The following is an 18,266-nucleotide window of genomic DNA, read 5'->3' as shown; positions in this document are numbered from 1 at the left end:
TTTATTACTACCAAGTAGTACAGCTTAGTTGTGGCAAATCCTGCCTTTAATTATTCTTAGTTAGTAAGCTACAATTAAGGTTTTCTAAAGCTTTTCCACTCAAATACTCAGTTACAAGTGAGTTTATAATTCTGAGAAAACCTCACTAGTCTGGAAGTTGCCATTTGAAGTCTCTGCGGTTGAAGGATGTCGGTTCTCATGGGTCCTTTCAAGTTGAACAGCGGGGCAAATAGAGACTAAAATTCTGTCTGACAGGGTGTGAGGTGACACTGACTAACGAAGAGTTCACGTTCGTGTCATTGCTGTGAAAGCCAACAGCCCACACGTACCCAAAACACAGAACTGCCCTGTCAGCTCTTTCCCTGGGCACCACTGATGTCATGCGCCTCATTTTTGTGGCAAGAAAAGACTTGATTAAGAATAGAATTGAAACATATAGAGCTAAAGCTGAATGAAGCGACACGGATGGACTCGCTTAGGGAGGAGCTGTAGCGCTTGAGACAACAGTTTCTAAAAGTTAAGATCTGTTAATGTGTTTCTGTTTCATTTCAGTGCAAGTTGATTAAATCAATTTTATTCGTCATTGAAGCTCCACACAGTTGATTTTTGTGCTGACCGGGTTGCAAAGCAGGAATGTTTGGTTAATGCGTCTCGACTTTTTGCTTTAACACGATATACAAGGATTTGTCTTAAATTGCAAATGCCAAGTTCATTCTCATGTTTACTGGTTTGGCGTTTGTTGCTTTTCAAAGGCATCTACTAAAAACCTTGAAAACAAGTGAAGTGCAGGAAAGAGCAGTAAATTATACTTACTAGCAAAAAATGCAGCGTGTGGGATAAGTGCGATCTTGCAGGTGTAAGATACGTACACAGAAACCCCAGAATGTCAGGGGTTGGAAGGGACCTGGAAAGCTCATCCAGTGCAATCCCCCCATGGAGCAGGAACACCCAGCTGAGGTTACACAGGAAGGTGTCCAGGCGGGTTGGAATGTCTGCACAGAAGGAGACTCCACAACCCCCCTGGGCAGTCTGGGCCAGGCTCTGCCACCCTCATCCCCAACAAGTTTCTTCTCAGATTTAAGTGGAACCTTTTGTGTTCCAGTTTGAACCCACTGCCCCTTGTCCTGTCACTGGTTGTCACCGAGCACAGCCTGGCTCCATCCTCCTGACACTCCCCCTTTAGGTATCTGTAAACATGAACGAGTCCCCCCTCAGTGTCCTCTTGTCCAGCTCCAGAGCCCCAGCTCCCTCAGCCTTTCTTCACACGGGAGATGCTCCACTCCCTCCAGCATCTTGGTGGCTGCGCTGGACTCTCTGCAGCAGTTCCCTGTCCTGCTGGAACTGAGGGGCCACAACTGGACACAAGATTCCAGGTGTGGTCTCCCCAGGGCAGAGCAGAGGGGCAGGAGAACCTCTCTGACCTACTGACCACCCCCTTCTAACCCACCCCAGGTCCCATTGGCTTCCTGGCCACAAGGGCCCAGTGCTGGCTCATGGTCACCCTGCTGTCCCCAGGACCCCCAGCTCCCTTTCCCCTACACTGCTCTCTAATAGGTCATTCCCCAACTTACAGTGGACCCTGGGGTTGTTCCTGCCCACATTCAAGACTCTACACTTGCCCTTGTTATATTTCATTAAATTTTCCCCGCCCAGCTCTCAGTTTGTTTGCTCTTTCCTGCTGGTTAGTAAACACATAGGATAAAATGTTAATAATTTTAAAGGAAAAGGGTAACGACAGTCACAGGTTGGGTTTGAAATGCAAAGGATTTAGATGCTTGATATAGAAACAGTAAATGTAAAAGACCAGAACGATGCGGCAGAAGGAAAGTGAGATGAATCAATGCAATAAAAGGCTCAAGACAAAACAAAAAGCACTGCTCTTGTGAAGTTAAATAGAGGCTTAAGCACAGAATGTGAACGTAACTCTAAAGTTAAAGATGCAGAGAATGGGGCAGCTGCATTGCTTGAGGATCAGTGCAGACCCCTCCTGATTCACTATTATTATACTGAATATAACAAGCAGCATTTTCTTGTGTATCTTAAGCAACGGGACCTCTGCCTGGTCTCGTGGAGACGCTGATTTGGACAAGAACACCAGAAGTGGAGGAGCTTTGGGGTCAGGGACTGGACTGACTTGTAGCAAGACAGTGGTTGTGAGACCTCATTTCCTTAAGGAATTAGCCTGAAAAAGCACAGTGTTGGAGAAATCTGGCTTTGTGCCGCGGGCTTTGCTAATCATTCTCCCCCCAGTCCCAAAACTTCGGGAAGAAATACAGGAATTAAATAGGAAGATATGATTCCGTGTGGAAAGCTCCGCAATGCACTGAGTTCCCTGCTGAGCAGGCCGAAGTGTGTTCACAAAATCCATGACACCCGAAGTTCCTCGCTCCTTTGCTTCTTATTAGTTGCACCGAAATCAAACTGAACCCGAGGTATCGTTCTTGGCACAGGCTTTTCGTGGGATTGCCTTTCAGGTTGTTCTGTGTTATTTCTCACTGAATTGTTTTTCTATTTTGTAATCATTGAATGCAATGTGTCAGCAATTCAGACTGTCATTTATTTGTAAGTATAAAGTGTAAAAGCAGAGTGTTTAATCTAAGGCCATTAACTGATTGCTTTTAATTATTATTTTTATTTCTTTTTAAGGCAACCAATATTAAAACTGAATCCGATGCTCCAGAAGCCCGAACTCATAACCTGAGGCGCAGGATGGGCTGTGCACCCCCAAAGTGTGAAAACGGTGAGAGAAACAAAACGTTAATGCAACTTCTCTTACTTTGGTCTTACAATGAATTTGTATAGAGTTGAATTCAGCAGTTGGACCAATTCAAAACGCTTTTAAAAGAAATACTGCCGTTAACTCGAAGGGGATGGGGTGGTAGCTGGGCTTGCATCAGTGGGGCAGCACTTGAGAGTTGATAAAGGCTGGAGGCCTCCCATACCCTGGGGTGAAATGGGTGTGCTCAGCTCGCTCTCTGAAATGCCTGCGCACCAATGCACGGGGAATAAGCAGGAGTTAGAAACCTGTGTTAGGGCAGGAGATGATGACCTGGTGGCAATTCTGGAGACACGGTGGGACAGCACACATGGCTGGAATGTGCTTATGGATGGCTGTGTCCTTTTCAGGAAAGACAGGCCAGCCAGGCGTGGTGGTGGAGTTGCTCTTTATGTGAGAGAGCAACTACAATGTATTGTAGAGTGCACTATCAGCAAGTTTGCTGATGACCCCAAGCTGGGAGGAGTGGCTGACACTGGAAGCTGTGCTGCCATCAGAGACCTGGACAGGATGGAGAGCTGGGCTGGGAAGAACTTCATCAAATATAACAAGGGAAAGCGTAGAGTACTAGTAAATACTAAGTCAAGCTAAGCATTGAAACACTTAGAAATACCTTCATTTTTTTTTATGCTGCAGCAGAAAAGGAAATGCAAAGCGCAGTGAAACCTCCTGAGAAGAGAGAACACGAGCCAGAGAAAGACAAATCCAAAGTTCGATCTAAAAAACCCACTAACGCTGTGAGTATCCCCGCCCTGCCGCTGGTTCATGTCCATCGCAGGTGCTCCTGGGTTTCTCTTGGGTATGGTGGGAAATCTCATGTCATTTATGTCACGCTAAGGACTCTTTTGTATTCTTAATGCGACCCTGTGGTTTGAGCAAAGCCGTATGTGTGCCTGCTGGAATAGACGTCCTCATAAAGCTTCCTGCCGTTAGAACGCTGAAAATAGCAGGATAGTTAAGTTTCACTGTCTATAACTACAGTAACTTGTCTGTCTCTAAGGTGCAGTCTCAAAATAATCACTTTGAAAGAGTCCGAATAGAAGCAGTTCTGCTGTGATCTCTCTTTAACCTCAAGGGAGCTTAACGCAAGTTTACCAGGAGCCTTGACTCCGGCTTTCCAGCAGACCGGTCCCTCCACCTGCGATTTCAGCACTATCACGGCAGCTTCGTTGTTCAAATGCTTCTCAAAACCCAACCCTGTCGAGTTGAAAGTGATGCTATTTTGTCTCCCTTTTGAGAAGCTGATACCGAGATTCTTTCTGCCCACGCTACTACGTGGATCCTTCCTAAAACCAAAGTTGTGCTTTCTTTAATCCACACCTGTAGCTATTATAGATACCTGAGAATGACATGTGCAAGTCCAAGAAGCCTGACACCCAACCAGAAAAAGGGTTTGTGAGCCGTCAGGTGTATATTATGCTATATTATACCTGCCGAATCCATGGCGCGGCTGATTTAGGCTGTCCCGACCGCTGAATGCCATTTGGAAAAATAACATGGAAGGGCTTGCAGCTCTTGTGGTCCTTCCTTAAATTACAGAGAGGGGGTATTTAAACTTTAGTGTAAGTATTTTGCATTTTCTTGTCTCATTGCCCTTTCAGAGAGGAAATCAATATAAGCTCTGGCGAACGTCCCAGAGTTACCAAACGGCTCCTTCACTGGGAGTTCCCTTCAGTGCTCCAATTCCCACTCGGGCAGTTGTGTGTTCCAGGTGGATTTGGACGTGTGGGGTGTTCCAGGTGGATTTGGACGTGTGGTGCGTTCCAGGTGGATTTGGACGTGTGGTGCGTTCCAGGTGGATTTGTCCGTGTGGTGCGTTCCAGGTGGATTTGTCCGTGTGGTGCGTTCCAGGTGGATTTGTCCGTGTGGTGCGTTCCAGGTGGATTTGGACGTGTGGTGTGTTCCAGGTGGATTTGGATGTGTGGTGTGTCACAGGTGGATTTGTCCGTGCGGTGTGTCACAGGTGGATTTGGACGTGTGGTGCGTTCCAGGTGGATTTGGACATGTGGTGCGTTCCAGGTGGATTTGTCCGTGCGGTGTGTCACAGGTGGATTTGTCCGTGCGGTGTGTCACAGGTGGATTTGTCCGTGCGGTGTGTCACAGGTGGATTTGGACGTGCGGTGTGTCACAGGTGGATTTGGACGTGCGGTGTGTCACAGGTGGATTTGGACGTGCGGTGTGTCACAGGTGGATTTGGACGTGCGGTGTGTCACAGGTGGATTTGGACGTGCGGTGTGTCACAGGTGGATTTGGACGTGCGGCGTGTCACAGGTGGATTTGTCCGTGCGGCGTGTCACAGGTGGATTTGTCCGTGCGGTGTGTCACAGGTGGGTTTGTCCGTGCGGTGTGTCACAGGTGGGTTTGTATGTGTGCTGTGTTCCAGGTGGATTTGTACGTGTGCCTCCTGTGCGGCAGCGGGAACGACGAGGACCGGCTGCTGCTGTGCGACGGCTGCGATGACAGTTACCACACCTTCTGTTTAATTCCGCCCCTCCACGATGTCCCCAAAGGGGACTGGAGGTGTCCCCAGTGTTTGGCTCAGGTAATTCGACAAGCCATAACATTTAGGCTGAAGGTTATTTTTGGTCTTTGTTTTGGTTTTTTAACTCGATCCTAGGGATTGAAACTATTGTTATTACTTAAGGTTGTGCAAACAAGGCGATAGAGGGTAAAGCTAAAATTAAGGCTCAGCGTGCTTTAAATGACAAAGTTATCACTTAACGTTTTGAAGCAAAAAAATGGGTCTGCCTTAGCATTGTTAAAACTTGAAAGAATACATTCAGTTTTAATTGGCACCTTTCCTCTGTATTTAAAATTGGAGTCTCACTGGGTGCGTCAGTGTGGAGGTCTATGCATGGGGTTTTTTTTGCTTAGCTCTACTATAGGAAGGAGAAAGTAGGTATATTATTTCATCAATGCTTATGCAGATTCACCAAATCAGTGTGTTTTTATTGATAAATTAAGCAGGGTAATTTTTTCTTCTGTGTCACTTGGGGCAGTCGTTCCGTTTCAGTTGTTTGTCCTGCCTTCCTCCCCTGTCCAGTGCTGTAATTCGAGCCCATTTGTGTCACACCTGAGCACAGATTGTCTTATTAATTCATGATAGAAATAATAACCTTTTCCATTGCAGGAGTGCAATAAGCCTCAAGAAGCGTTTGGTTTTGAGCAGGCAGCAAGAGACTACACGCTTCGCACGTTCGGAGAAATGGCAGATGCGTTCAAGTCAGACTATTTTAACATGCCAGTACACGTATGTTCATGTATTTATCCTGATGCCATCATGGAGATTTCATTTATTGTGCTTAATTAAAATAGGTAACTTTGGAGGGGGATGGGAGAATTGTGGTTTTGAATGGGATGAAATCCCAAATCAGAGGTTCTCATGTGAGTCCTTGTACTTGCTGGTGTTGTGGTTTCTTGTTCCACTGGCTTCCTGGGGCTTTTTCACTGCTCTGCCGGGGATTGTCCTGAGGATCCTGTACCGCTGAGGCCCCAGAGGAGAGCAGGACAATGGAGGAGTTTGCCTGGGTTGATGAGGACTGGGTTCGGGAGCAGTCAGGCAATCTGGACATCCATAAATCCATGGGTCCGGATGGGATGCACCTGCAGGTGCTGAAGGAGCTGGCTGAGGGCATTGCTGGACCGCTCTCCATCATCTTTGCCAAGTCCTGGGAAATGGGAGAGGTGCCTGAGGATTGGAGGAAAGCAAATGTCACTGCAGTCTTCAGAAAGGGCAAGAAGGAGGACCCGGCGAAGTATAGACCGGTCAGCCTCACCTCCATCCCTGGGAAACTGATGGAACGACTTCTCCTTGGCGCCATCTCAAGCATATCAGGGATAAGAGGGTCATTAGGGGCAGTCAACATGGCTTCACCAAGGGGAAGTGGTGCTTGACCAACCTCATTGACTTTTATGAGGACACAACAAGCTGGACGGATGATGGCAGAGCGGTGGATGTGATCTACCTTGACTTGAGTGAGGCATTGACACAGTCCCCACAGCATCCTCCCAGCTGAACTGAGGGAGTGCGGGCTGGATGAGCGGGTAGTGAGGTGACTGCGAACTGGCTGAAGGGAAGAAGCCAGAGAGTCGTGGTCAATGGGGCAGAGTCCAGTTGAGGCCTGTATCCAGTGCAGTGCCTCAGGGGGCAGTGCTGGGGCCGGTATTATTCAATATATTCATCAATGATTTGGATGAGGGAATAGAGTGACTGTCAGCAAGTTTGCTGATGACACCAAGCTGGGAGGAGTGGGTGACACTGGAAGCTGTGCTGCCATCAGAGACCTGGACAGGCTGGAGAGCTGGGCGGGGAAAAATGTAATGAAATAGAACAAGGGCAAGTGTAGAGTTCCTCCCTGAGATCGCTTTTGTGCACGTGCTTTTTATATACGTCTTCCTGAATAGGTACTCCTTGTTTTTCTTCTCATATCTAGATGGTTCCCACCGAGCTGGTTGAAAAAGAGTTTTGGAGACTCGTTAGTACCATTGAAGAGGATGTGACAGTGGAATATGGAGCTGATATTGCTTCAAAGGAGTTCGGCAGTGGCTTCCCAGTTAGGGGTGGGAAGTTCAAAGTTAGACCAGAAGAAGAGGTAGGTCTTTGTTAGTTCACCGTGAATGTTCGTATTGCAGTTCTTGATGAAATGAGTCTCTTCAGTTCAAAACCAAGTAATGGAACTGGGTTGCAAAGATTCTGCTTTGTGTATCTGACACTGTATTTGAGGAGAATGACAACAGAGTTTTGGATAAATAACACTTGCTGTGATCAGACGTTAAAAGCCACAGGTTTATCCTGGGAGTTGTTTATTAACTTCCAGACTGAAAAGGAAACAAACAAGTCTAATTTTAGCAAAGCAGCTCAGATAAGGTTTGTGAAAAGAGCAAAGACAATGGAGGTTTTGTTCTTTGATTCATTCACCTGTTTCTTCTTCAATTGGGAAAGACGCTTTTCTTCTGTCTTCATGTTGTATAAAGCTGGGACTGTTCTGTTCCATTTTCAGGAATACCTGGATAGCGGCTGGAATTTAAACAACATGCCGGTGATGGAGCAGTCGGTTCTTGCTCACATCACCGCAGACATATGTGGAATGAAGCTACCCTGGCTCTACGTGGGAATGTGCTTTTCTTCATTCTGTTGGCACATAGAAGACCACTGGAGCTATTCCATTAACTATCTGCACTGGTGAGTTTGAGGAATAAACTCAGCCTGACCAGCAGCCCCCTGTATATACCACCCCTCCCCTTTTTAATTAGTGGATTAAAACCAAATTAGTGGAGCTCAGGCCAGGGAAACCCTTGCAATCCTATCAGCGGGGTTAAATTTGACACAGCGTGATTCCTGCACTCATTTGCTTTTGGAGAAAGGGTTGTGTTTTGGAAGGAGACATCCATTCCCAGTTGTGAAAAATCCATGAGAGGTGCAGCAGATACTCCATCAAATGTTTTATTATGCTCAATGTAAAACTAAAACCATGCAGGTTGTTTTAAAAATCATCTGCCTTCAACTAACGGTCTTAGAATCCTGCATAATTTTGTGTCTGTTAGATAGATCATTCTATCATAAATCCTCTCATCAAGCGAATGCTTGTCAGCTGTAATCGGGATAGATCTTTGCAAATTCTTTGCAATTCTAAATAGATTGAACCTCTTAAACTTCTCGCCTTACAACAGCTTTTCTAGAGTTTGAATTATTCTTGTCGCTCTTCCTGAAACCTGTCAAGGTCTTTCCCTTTCCTTGTTCACATAGTAGAGTATGTAAAACCACACAGTAGAACGGTAAAACCTCATCCCAGCTGCTCTTCTCTAGGTGTTTTTGGTTGATTATTCAATTGCTGCTCCTTGAAGTAGCTGCTGCTGAGTTAATTCACTTGCTTTCTTAGTACTTGATGTTATTAAAACAATTGGGACTGTGAACTGGCTGAAGGGAAGAAGCCAGAGAGTCGTGGTCAATGGGGCAGATATTTTTTCCTTGATATCTTTTGCGTCTCTCACAGTTGCGTAACTTGGAAGTTTAATGTCTACTTACTATGTGTTCCTTTTATGGCAATTGTGCACAACACAGAACTGGTTTTGGTTGTGTTCATTGTATTATAAAAGCGAAACAGTTTAGATTTTGAAGTTGTGCTGGAATCAGTGGAATTTCACTGAGGATTTCTTCAGTCTTTTGTCCCCAGAATATATAAGTGCTCAGAAATGGAGACAGTTAAACACTTAGGTCTGGAGGAGGAACTGTGTAAAATGTCACAGTTCAGGAAGATACATAATCTTTACATTCCTTCCTGGTGATATACCCTTCTTTTGACCTGGTGTATTTTAAAGCAGAAGACTGAAAATGTAACTTAAAGATTGCTTACATTTAACTTTTCTTCATAATCTTGCAGGGGGGAGCCTAAAACGTGGTATGGAGCTCCAGGGTACGCGGCTGAACAGCTGGAGGATGTCATGAAGAAGCTTGCTCCAGAGCTCTTTGAATCTCAGCCAGATCTCTTGCACCAACTTGTCACCATAATGAACCCGAATACTTTGATGGCCCACGGAGTGCCTGTATGTTGTTGGACTCCTGTGCTGCTCCCCAAACCCAACCCTCTTTCATTAGCGCAAAGCTGCTAATTGAAGACACTTTTATTTCCAAGATGCTGTGGTGGTTTCCATGGGTGTTGTATCTCCCTTGCCTAGTGTGATGTGCCAGTGGGAACAGATGGGCAATGGAGTCATTGCTTGGCAAACTCTTCTCTGGAGATCCACCTGAGCATTTTGCTAGTTCTGTATCTCAACCGGAAAGTTTAGTCTCGACCTTAGGAACAATGGCGGGAGCTCTTCCCATGTCTGGTTTTTAATTTGGCATAGAGTTTCTGGCAAGGGGCCGAACCCCATTCTTCCTTCATTTGTCATCCATATCCTCTTATTTTTCCTGGATAAGCTCTTAGTTATTTAAAGCCATTTTTCATCCGTTTCCATCCTATTCCATACCAGATTGTTCATGGGAATTATGTCCCTTTACAACTGAATCAGCTGGTGACCAGCTGAGCTTGGGACTTCAGGAAAATCTGGGAAAAGTGGCAAAATTTGTGGCGACTACCATGCTGTGAGAGACTCCAATATTGAAAGCTGCAGGAAGAGCTGCCTGCTCTCAGGCTGGTAATCGAGTACCAAAAGTATTAGATTTACAGCAGTATCAACTTTTGAGTCCGTTCCAAATTACTCTTCCCCTTGAGGCTCATGTTGAAGTGAGTGTTCCCTGTGCTTTACCTGTGGAACCGCCAGCAGAGCTGGCAAAGTGCAAAAGGCACAGACAATGCCTTAAAATGGCTTAGAGCACAAATAGAAAACCCTTTTGCTTTCTAGGGTTGTATTTGACAAGTTAGCCAGTTGCAATCTTGGCCTTGTGTTGTAAAACTATCCAAAGTCATCACAGAAATTACTAGGGATTGCAAACCCATACCCTCTTGGCAGCCTTCTGTTCTGTTTAGGTCTGACCTAACGCTTGTCCTTTCTCCCAGGTTTATCGAACCAACCAGTGCGCTGGCGAGTTTGTCATCACCTTTCCCAGAGCGTATCACAGCGGCTTCAATCAGGGCTTCAATTTTGCTGAAGCCGTGAACTTCTGCACGGTGGATTGGGTACGTTCCAACGCCAGTTTCTGACAAACCGCGCGGTCCCAACGTTGTTCCTGGCTGCTGTACGGCTCTGATTTACTGCTGATGCACACATTTAGTCCACAGTCCTTTTGTCCTTCCATGACTCTAACACGTAACCTCATTGCAGCCTGAGCATCACTATGGGCCTTGACCTGTTGAGTGAGGCGTTTGACACAGTGTCCCACAGCATCCTCACAGCTGAACTGAGGGAGTGTGGTCTGGATGAGCGGGGAGTGAGGTGACTGTGAACTGGCTGAAGGGAAGAAGCCAGAGAGTCGTGGTCAATGGGCAGAGTCCAGTTGATCCTGTATCCAGTGCAGTGCCTCAGGGGGCAGTGCTGGGGCTGGTATTACTCAATATATTCATCAATGATTTGGACGAGGGAACAGAGTGACTGTCAGCAAGTTTGCTGATGACACCAAGCTGGGAGGAGTGGCTGACACTGGAAGCTGTGCTGCCATCAGAGACCTGGACAGGCTGGAGAGCTGGGCAGGGAAAAATGTAATGAAATAGAACAAGGGCAAGTGTAGAGTCTTGAATCTGGGCAGGAACAACCCCAGGGTCCAGTGTAAGTTGGGGAATGACCTGTTAGAGAGCAGCGTAGGGGAAAGGGACCTGGGGGTCCTGGGGACAGCAGGGTGACCATGAGCCAGCACTGGGCCCTTGTGGCCAGGAAGCCAATGGACCTGGGGGGGTTAGAAGGGGGTGGTCAGTAGGTCAGAGAGGTTCTCCTGCCCCTCTGCTCTGCCCTGGGGAGACCACACCTGGAATCTTGTGTCCAGTTGTGGCCCCTCAGTTCCAGCAGGACAGGGAACTGCTGGAGAGAGTCCAGCGCAGCCACCAAGATGCTGCAGGGAGTGGAGCATCTCCCGTGTGAGGAAAGGCTGAGGGAGCTGGGGCTCTGGAGCTGGACAAGAGGACACTGAGGGGGGACTCATTCATGGGGATCAATATGGAAAGTATGAGTGTCAGGAGGATGGAGCCAGGCTCTTCTCGGTGACAACCAGTGACAGGACAAGGGGCAATGGGTTCAAACTGGAACACAGGAGGTTCCACTTAAATTTGAGAAGCAAATTCTTCCTGGTGAGGGTGGCAGAGCCTGGCCCAGGCTGCCCAGGGGGTTGTGGAGTCTCCTTCTCTGCAGACATTCCAACCCGCCTGGACACCTTCCTGTGGAACCTCATCTGGGTGTTCCTGCTCCATGGGGGGATTGCACTGGATGAGCTTTCCAGGTCCCTTCAACCCCTGACATTCTGGGATTCTGTTACTTTTTGATGAGTAGCATAAAAAGTCAGTATCCCAATGTAATTTTCCAACCAAACTCTTCATTTATTCATGTTTCTCACTGCAGCTGCCGCTGGGTCGCCAGTGCGTGGAGCATTACCGGCTGCTGCATCGCTACTGCGTGTTCTCCCACGACGAGATGATCTGTAAAATGGCTTCCAAAGCCGATGACCTGGATGTTGTGGTAGCGTCTACGGTTCAGAAAGACATGGCAATTATGATTGAAGATGAGAAGATGCTGCGTGAGAAGGTTGATAAACTGGTGAGTTGTAGGAAACAATATGAGTGAAGGAACAGCCGAACCCGGGTGAGAAGACACGCTGGGGCGTGCGCTGTGTTGTCAACAGCCTAGAGCTACCTGGTACCTTCCTGTGGTGATTTCCGAGGCTAAAGAATCATTTATCTTGCATCTTGTTTTAGCATCTGCCCTTAAATATTATTCAGAATGTCTCTTTTCCAATAATAGTTGTTCTTTTAGTAATCTAGGCAGCATAGCTGATTTTTTTAATTAACTGAGATTGCTGTCTACCTGGTTTAGCTTGGAACATTCCCCTCTTCATCAGGGGCTGAGGTGATGTAACGTGCTCTTGCAGGGGGTGACCGACTCGGAGAGAGTGGCGTTCGAGCTGTTTCCCGATGACGAGCGGCAGTGCTTGAAGTGTAAAACCACCTGTTTCATGTCTGCTGTTTATTGTCCCTGTAAACCCGGATTGCTGGTGTGCCTGTACCACGTCGAGGATCTCTGTTCCTGTCCCACCTACAAATATAAACTGGGGTAAGCTCTAGACAGCAAATAATATCGTGTTCTGGAGATATTTGTTAGATATGGAGATGTAGTGCTTTGATTATCAAGTGCTTACTGGGTTTGGTCAATGGTGCCAGTCTTGCTATTCTGTTCTCTCAGTCCTTGGCAAACACAGTACCCCCAAAGCGAAATGCCTTGTTTTGTGCTCGTATGCAAAGACTCTTTGTTTTCAGCATTCAGCCCTTCTTGCTCAATAATAGTGAAAATTGCTGGATAAGTTACTTTGCTTTTTTATTTATAGCATCATGGTCACCATCCCTCACATCCAGTCCTTGCCGAGTAGTATTTTTTTGCTTTTGTTTGCTTTCCTTGCTGTTGTCGTCTTTCTGTTCGTGGTGTTTGTTACATTTTTGTCTTACATGAATGTAGTTTGTCCTAAGACAATTAGACAATTGCTTTAATTGTAATTTTGAAATGGCTTTTTGAAGCAGTTGCGACATTGAATTGTCTGAGGCGGAACATGGTGTGGTTGTAGGTTGTCATTATAGAACTCTGGGTGCGTAACAGGATCCCAGAATGTCAGGGATGGGACGGGACCTGGAAAGCTCATCCAGTGCAATCCCCCCATGGAGCAGGAACACCCAGATGAGGTTACACAGGAAGGTGTCCAGGCGGGTTGGAATGTCTGCAGAGAAGGAGACTCCACAACCCCCTGGGCAGCCTGGGCCAGGCTCTGCCACCCTCACCCCAAACAAGTTTCTTCTCAAATTTAAGTGGAACCTTTTGTGTTCCAGTTTGAACCCATTGCCCCTTGTCCTGTCACTGGTTGTCACCGAGAAGAGCCTGGCTCCATCCTCGTGACACTCCCCCTTTAGATATCTGTAAACATGAATGAGTCCCCCCTCAGTGTCCTCTTGTCCAGCTCCAGAGCCCCAGCTCCCTCAGCCTTTCCTCACACGGGAGATGCTCCACTCCCTCCAGCATCTTGGTGGCTGCGCTGGACTCTCTGCAGCAGTTCCCTGTCCTGCTGGAACTGAGGGGCCACAACTTCACACAATATTCCAGGTGTGGTCTCCCCAGGGCAGAGCAGAGGGGCAGGAGAACCTCTCTGACCTACTGACCACCCCCTTCTAACCCACCCCAGGTACCATTGGCTTCCTGGCCACAAGGGCCCAGTGCTGGCTCATGGTCACCCTGCTGTCCCCAGGACCCCCAGGTCCCTTTCCCCTACGCTGCTCTCTAATAGGTCATTCCCCAACTTACACTGGAACCTGGGGTTGTTCCTGCCCAGATTCAAGACTCTACACTTGCCCTTGTTCTATTTCATTACATTTCTCCCCGCCCAGCTCTCCAGCCTGTCCAGGTCTCTGATGGCAGCACAGCTTCCAGTGTCACCCACTCCTCCCAGCTTGGTGTCACCAGCAAACTTGCTGACAGTCACTCTGTTCCCTCCTCCAAATCATTGATGAATATGTTGAATAATCCTTGACCCCTTTTGCCAGGTTTAATTCTCAGGAGGCTCGAGCTTTCCTAGTTGCCTCCCTACACCCTCTGACAACAGCCTGATATTCTCCCCAATTGTCCAGCCCCTCCTTCCATGATCTAGAAACTCTCCTCTTCCACTTGAGCTTACCCAGCAGGTCCCTGTTTAACCACGCAGGTCTTCTGGCTCCTTCCTTGACTTCCTACGTGTTGGGATGCTCTGATAACAGATCATTTCTGTGTTGTACGGACCAGCACATCTCGATGCCCCCACTTCCACCCTCCCGCTCCCCCAGTTTTCACTGAAGAGTTTGCTCTCTGTGCTGTTTGTAGGTACCGCTACACCCTGGAGGAACTCTATCCAATGATGAACGCGCTCAAGATGCGCGCGGAGTCGTACAATGAATGGGCTTCCAACGTTAACGAAGCTCTGGAGGCAAAAATTAACAATAAAAGAAGTAAGTGTCTTACCTTTTGTCTGCAACACCTAGTTTTGAATGGCTAGTCTTTCAGGTTTTAGTTTCTCAACCTTAGTAACTTTTTTCTTAAACTTATGTGCCAATCAAAAGAAATTGTATGTAATTTCATATTTTAAAGTAAGTATTTTAGCTGTTACAGTCCCAGAAATTATTCTAAGCTGTTTCTGGGTGAGATTATAAATCACTTTGACACAAAATATAACTGAAGTTGAAATAGAAATATATTTAATATATTGTGTTTATTCACCCTTACCATTTAAAATCCATCCCAAAAGGGGACTTGGTTAACTTCCTGTCTTTCCCAAAAGGTCTCATCAATTTTAAGGCGTTGATAGAAGAGTCAGAGATGAAGAAGTTTCCGGACAATGATCTACTGCGACACCTCCGGCTGGTTACGCAGGACGCAGACAAATGCGCCTCGGTTGCGCAGCAGCTGCTTAACGGCAAAAGACAAACCAGGTAAACGTTCCTGTCCGTGTTTGCAACAAAACCGAGCGATTGAAGATGGATGCCAGTGAATTCACCTTTTCTGCATGTTCAACATCCTGAGCTCTCAGTCTCTTCTTCCACCCTGTTTGACAATTGGGCCGTAAATTCATTCTAACATTCCCTCGAAGGAAAAATTGGTGTGATATTTCCAGACAAAGCAACGCCCAACAAGATATGGTCCACTTGTCTTTGTGCCACGGACACTGAAAATCCATCAGTGGCGCGTATGTCGTTATATTCATTACACTTTACGCCTTGTGGAAAAATCAAGTGTCTCAACTTCCTGAGCTGGTGATGACAGCAACGCTGTAGGAGATCCCTGACAAATCTTTGTTCTTTGGCAGCACTTAGGTTGTATTTTTAGGTTATTAGCTTGAGGAGTTTGAAGATAGGGCGGTGCTTGGGTAATATGTTCTTCGTGAACTGGATGGCTGGTTGCCCAGTCCCGCCAGCACTTCTTGTGGCTGAAATGAGTTGAAAGGAGTCCAAAGATCCAGAAGGACTAGGCCACATCTCCTCATGGCGTCAGTTCCATTGGGACTGTACTACGTGCTGGTTTTTCTCCCGGGAGCAGAGCCCGACCCCCCTGGCTCCAAGCTCCTTTCAGGCAGTTCAGAGATCAGAAGGTCTCCCCTCAGCTCCTGTTCTCCAGCTGAACCCCCGGCTCCCTCAGCCGCTCCATCACACTTGTGCTCCAGCCCCTTCACCGACTTGTGACAGTTCTGCAGTTTAGCTGTGTATATATACCTGTGCACCTATGTATATTTTATGTATATTTATGTATATATACATAAATATTTGTTTTAAAAACTTGTGCCTTTTCCTGGAAGATACTGCAGAACTTCCACAAAAACCAGTAAAACATTGTGAACCATAAAATAACCCATAAAATAACCTGAGACTTTGAAATCATTGTATTGTTCAGCTTACTGTGGATTTTGGAACTCCCAATGTGATGTCGCATATCCCTTAAAAATACCTATTTTTAACATAGAATAGTGAGTTAAAATGGATTTTGTAGCGTTCCCATTCCGGCCATGCTGGTGTATCCTGCTGGGATGGTGTTTTCCTCTGTTCTTTCAATGACCTATTGTGGATTAAATTGGAGCCAGCACTCTAAGAGGTTTCTTTCCTTTTGTGTTCAGGGTTCTCAGACCAATATTAATTGACTTAATATTAGCCAATTCATTAACACTTCGAAGCCGCTCACTTGATACAATGCGTTTGGATAAAATGAACATGATGGTTTCAGCATAAAGAGGGTTTTTCAGCAGAGCCTACACGACCTGTGAATGTGAAACCCATTCAGAATCAGGATTTGTTCTCTTTGGGTATGGGCATGGGGATTGCTTACTACAATAGCTGTTGCAACATAGCTCAACAGTTTGGCCACAATTGCTTTGTGTTCTGCAAAAAAAAAAAGCCTAATTTAATTCCATAATAACCAGTGCTCTTCCAAGGCGGAGTGGTTGTTCCAGAACACTATTTAATATGAAAGAGTATGTTCAACAATAGCTTATTCTGCTGTCGCCGACTGAAGTCTCCCCATGTATGTGAGCCCTAGGCTGCTTCTGAATATTCTATTATTTGGGAGTAAAGTTGGACTCACAAGAAATCAAAAGCAGATTTTTGAGATGTCTAGGTTGATTTCTTTTTAATTATGATTTTTAGCTCAATTATGTGTGATTGCAGGTACCGCTCCGGAGGAGGAAAGTGTCCAAACCAGCTGACGGTGAATGAGCTGCGGCTGTTCGTGAGGCAGCTCTATGCCCTGCCCTGCGTCCTCAGCCAGACCCCCTTACTGAAGGTAACCGGGAAAGAACACAAGTGTTTGTCATAGTGATGTATTTGCACTAGTCCTACTATTTGCTCTGAGGATAAACACCTTTAAACAGGCGGACCTGGGTGATTTGTGCACGTGAGTTAAGAACGGAGCTCTCTGATCCGCTGGTGTTTGCGGTCAGCAGGTTTTTGTACTACATGGGGGAATCAAAATGTTAATATTTGACAAAGTAATGCAAAAGAAGCAGCAGGATGACCTGGGTGATCACAGTTTGGGGTCAGTTAACTGGTGTCCTCTGAAGAGTGAAGCCAGGTTTAGCTGCTCCGAGTGACAGGTCTCCCATGGGTATCACTTTGTTAATCCAGAATCAGCTCTGTGTTAGTCTTGTCATCAGATCCATCCTGATGCTCTCAGGGAGCACCCCTGGTAACCCCGTCACCTGCTGTGACCGCGAGTCAGGTCACTTGTCCCACCACCATCAATCACCTGGTGCTGATTGTTTGCTCACCAGATGATCAACCCTCAGACAAGCTGAAAATAAGTCAAGATTTGGTTTCAGTAATTGCCAAAACGTTGCGTATCACACTGAGGGGTAATAAAACCCAGGAGCTTACATTCTGGGCAGCTGCAGTTCCTGGCTTAAAGGCGAATGGCTTTGCATATTTGAGCCTCTGGAAACCAAGAGCCAACAACTGAACCATCTCCTCAGCGCCCACACGAGGCAGAGACACCAGACAGCGTCGTGTAACTTTGGATTGGAACAGACCAGTTCAACCCAGCTTTACGAGTGTTGGGTTTGAAGCTTTATTGGGTCTGGAATGTGTGAATCAGTTTTATGTAATCCTATTTACAGTTATTTGTTTATAGCGTTGGAACTCCGTGAAGTTATGGAACTATTTAAAAAGCAGGAGTTCAGCAATGCCAGACGTGCAAACAGTTCTGTCCGTCTGGCATTCCTGAGCGGGACATGTCACACACACAGGGGCTGGGTATTGTTTTGTGTCATTCTTAAAAATCCTAAAGTACATGTAGTCATGCAAATTAGGCTGTTCATAGAAACAACCAACAGTTACTGGAGATCAGTTTACAGTTTACTGTATCTCTGAAAAGGCTTTTTATCCATTATGGGTGAGATTTGCCTACCCTGGCAAACAGCCTCACTGGCAAAACACCAAGGTGTGAAGTGAGAACTTGCAGCTGGAATAGCGTTTCAGCCGGTGCTGGAAGCGTTGGGCAGGATGGCTGGATACAGAACGGTTCCAGCCTTCGCAGTGAGCTGGTTCACCGTCCTGCATCCTCGGTGATGTGCAAACAGCACCTTTCTGGGATAATCACCTGTTGAATGTGTGGAGAGAAAGTGTTGCACTGCACAAGTACCTGTGGCTCACTGGGCCCGTGTGGTGCAGCTCAAACCCTTCGCAGCGCAGCAGGAACGGATCCCAGAGGCTCCAGGCCCTTCCCTGCGTTCTGCAAAGCCGCCACCATCTTAACCTTGCCGCTGATCAGCCTTGCTGATCGTTCCAGAGCAAACCAGGACGCAGCACTGATGGAACATTTAAAATTTCCCGTTAGGTCCTTTCTGTTCTTTTTG

The 18,266-nt window shown here is 46.7% G+C and overlaps 1 protein-coding gene across 2 annotated transcripts in view; it reads left to right on the top strand.

The window, feature by feature from the left end:
- Positions 1-18,266, top strand: part of KDM5B (lysine demethylase 5B) — a 53,241-nt gene that overhangs the window by 19,959 nt on the left and 15,016 nt on the right. Inside the window, exons 6-18 of one of the 2 annotated variants that reach the window (XM_082069472.1) lie at positions 2,647-2,740; positions 3,413-3,513; positions 5,160-5,318; positions 5,907-6,026; positions 7,210-7,368; positions 7,777-7,958; positions 9,157-9,319; positions 10,276-10,395; positions 11,765-11,959; positions 12,291-12,472; positions 14,258-14,382; positions 14,712-14,862; positions 16,585-16,699. In XM_082069472.1, coding sequence (XP_081925598.1) covers positions 2,647-2,740; positions 3,413-3,513; positions 5,160-5,318; positions 5,907-6,026; positions 7,210-7,368; positions 7,777-7,958; positions 9,157-9,319; positions 10,276-10,395; positions 11,765-11,959; positions 12,291-12,472; positions 14,258-14,382; positions 14,712-14,862; positions 16,585-16,699 — 1,866 coding nt within the window. The remainder of the gene's footprint in view (positions 1-2,646; positions 2,741-3,412; positions 3,514-5,159; positions 5,319-5,906; positions 6,027-7,209; positions 7,369-7,776; positions 7,959-9,156; positions 9,320-10,275; positions 10,396-11,764; positions 11,960-12,290; positions 12,473-14,257; positions 14,383-14,711; positions 14,863-16,584; positions 16,700-18,266) is intronic. The other variant, XM_082069473.1, reaches the window with a different exon arrangement.

This window comes from Streptopelia decaocto (assembly GCF_964273445.1).
Source record: "Streptopelia decaocto genome assembly, chromosome: 19".
NCBI lineage: Eukaryota > Metazoa > Chordata > Aves > Columbiformes > Columbidae > Streptopelia > Streptopelia decaocto.
This window is presented reverse-complemented; position numbering and strand designations above follow the sequence as displayed.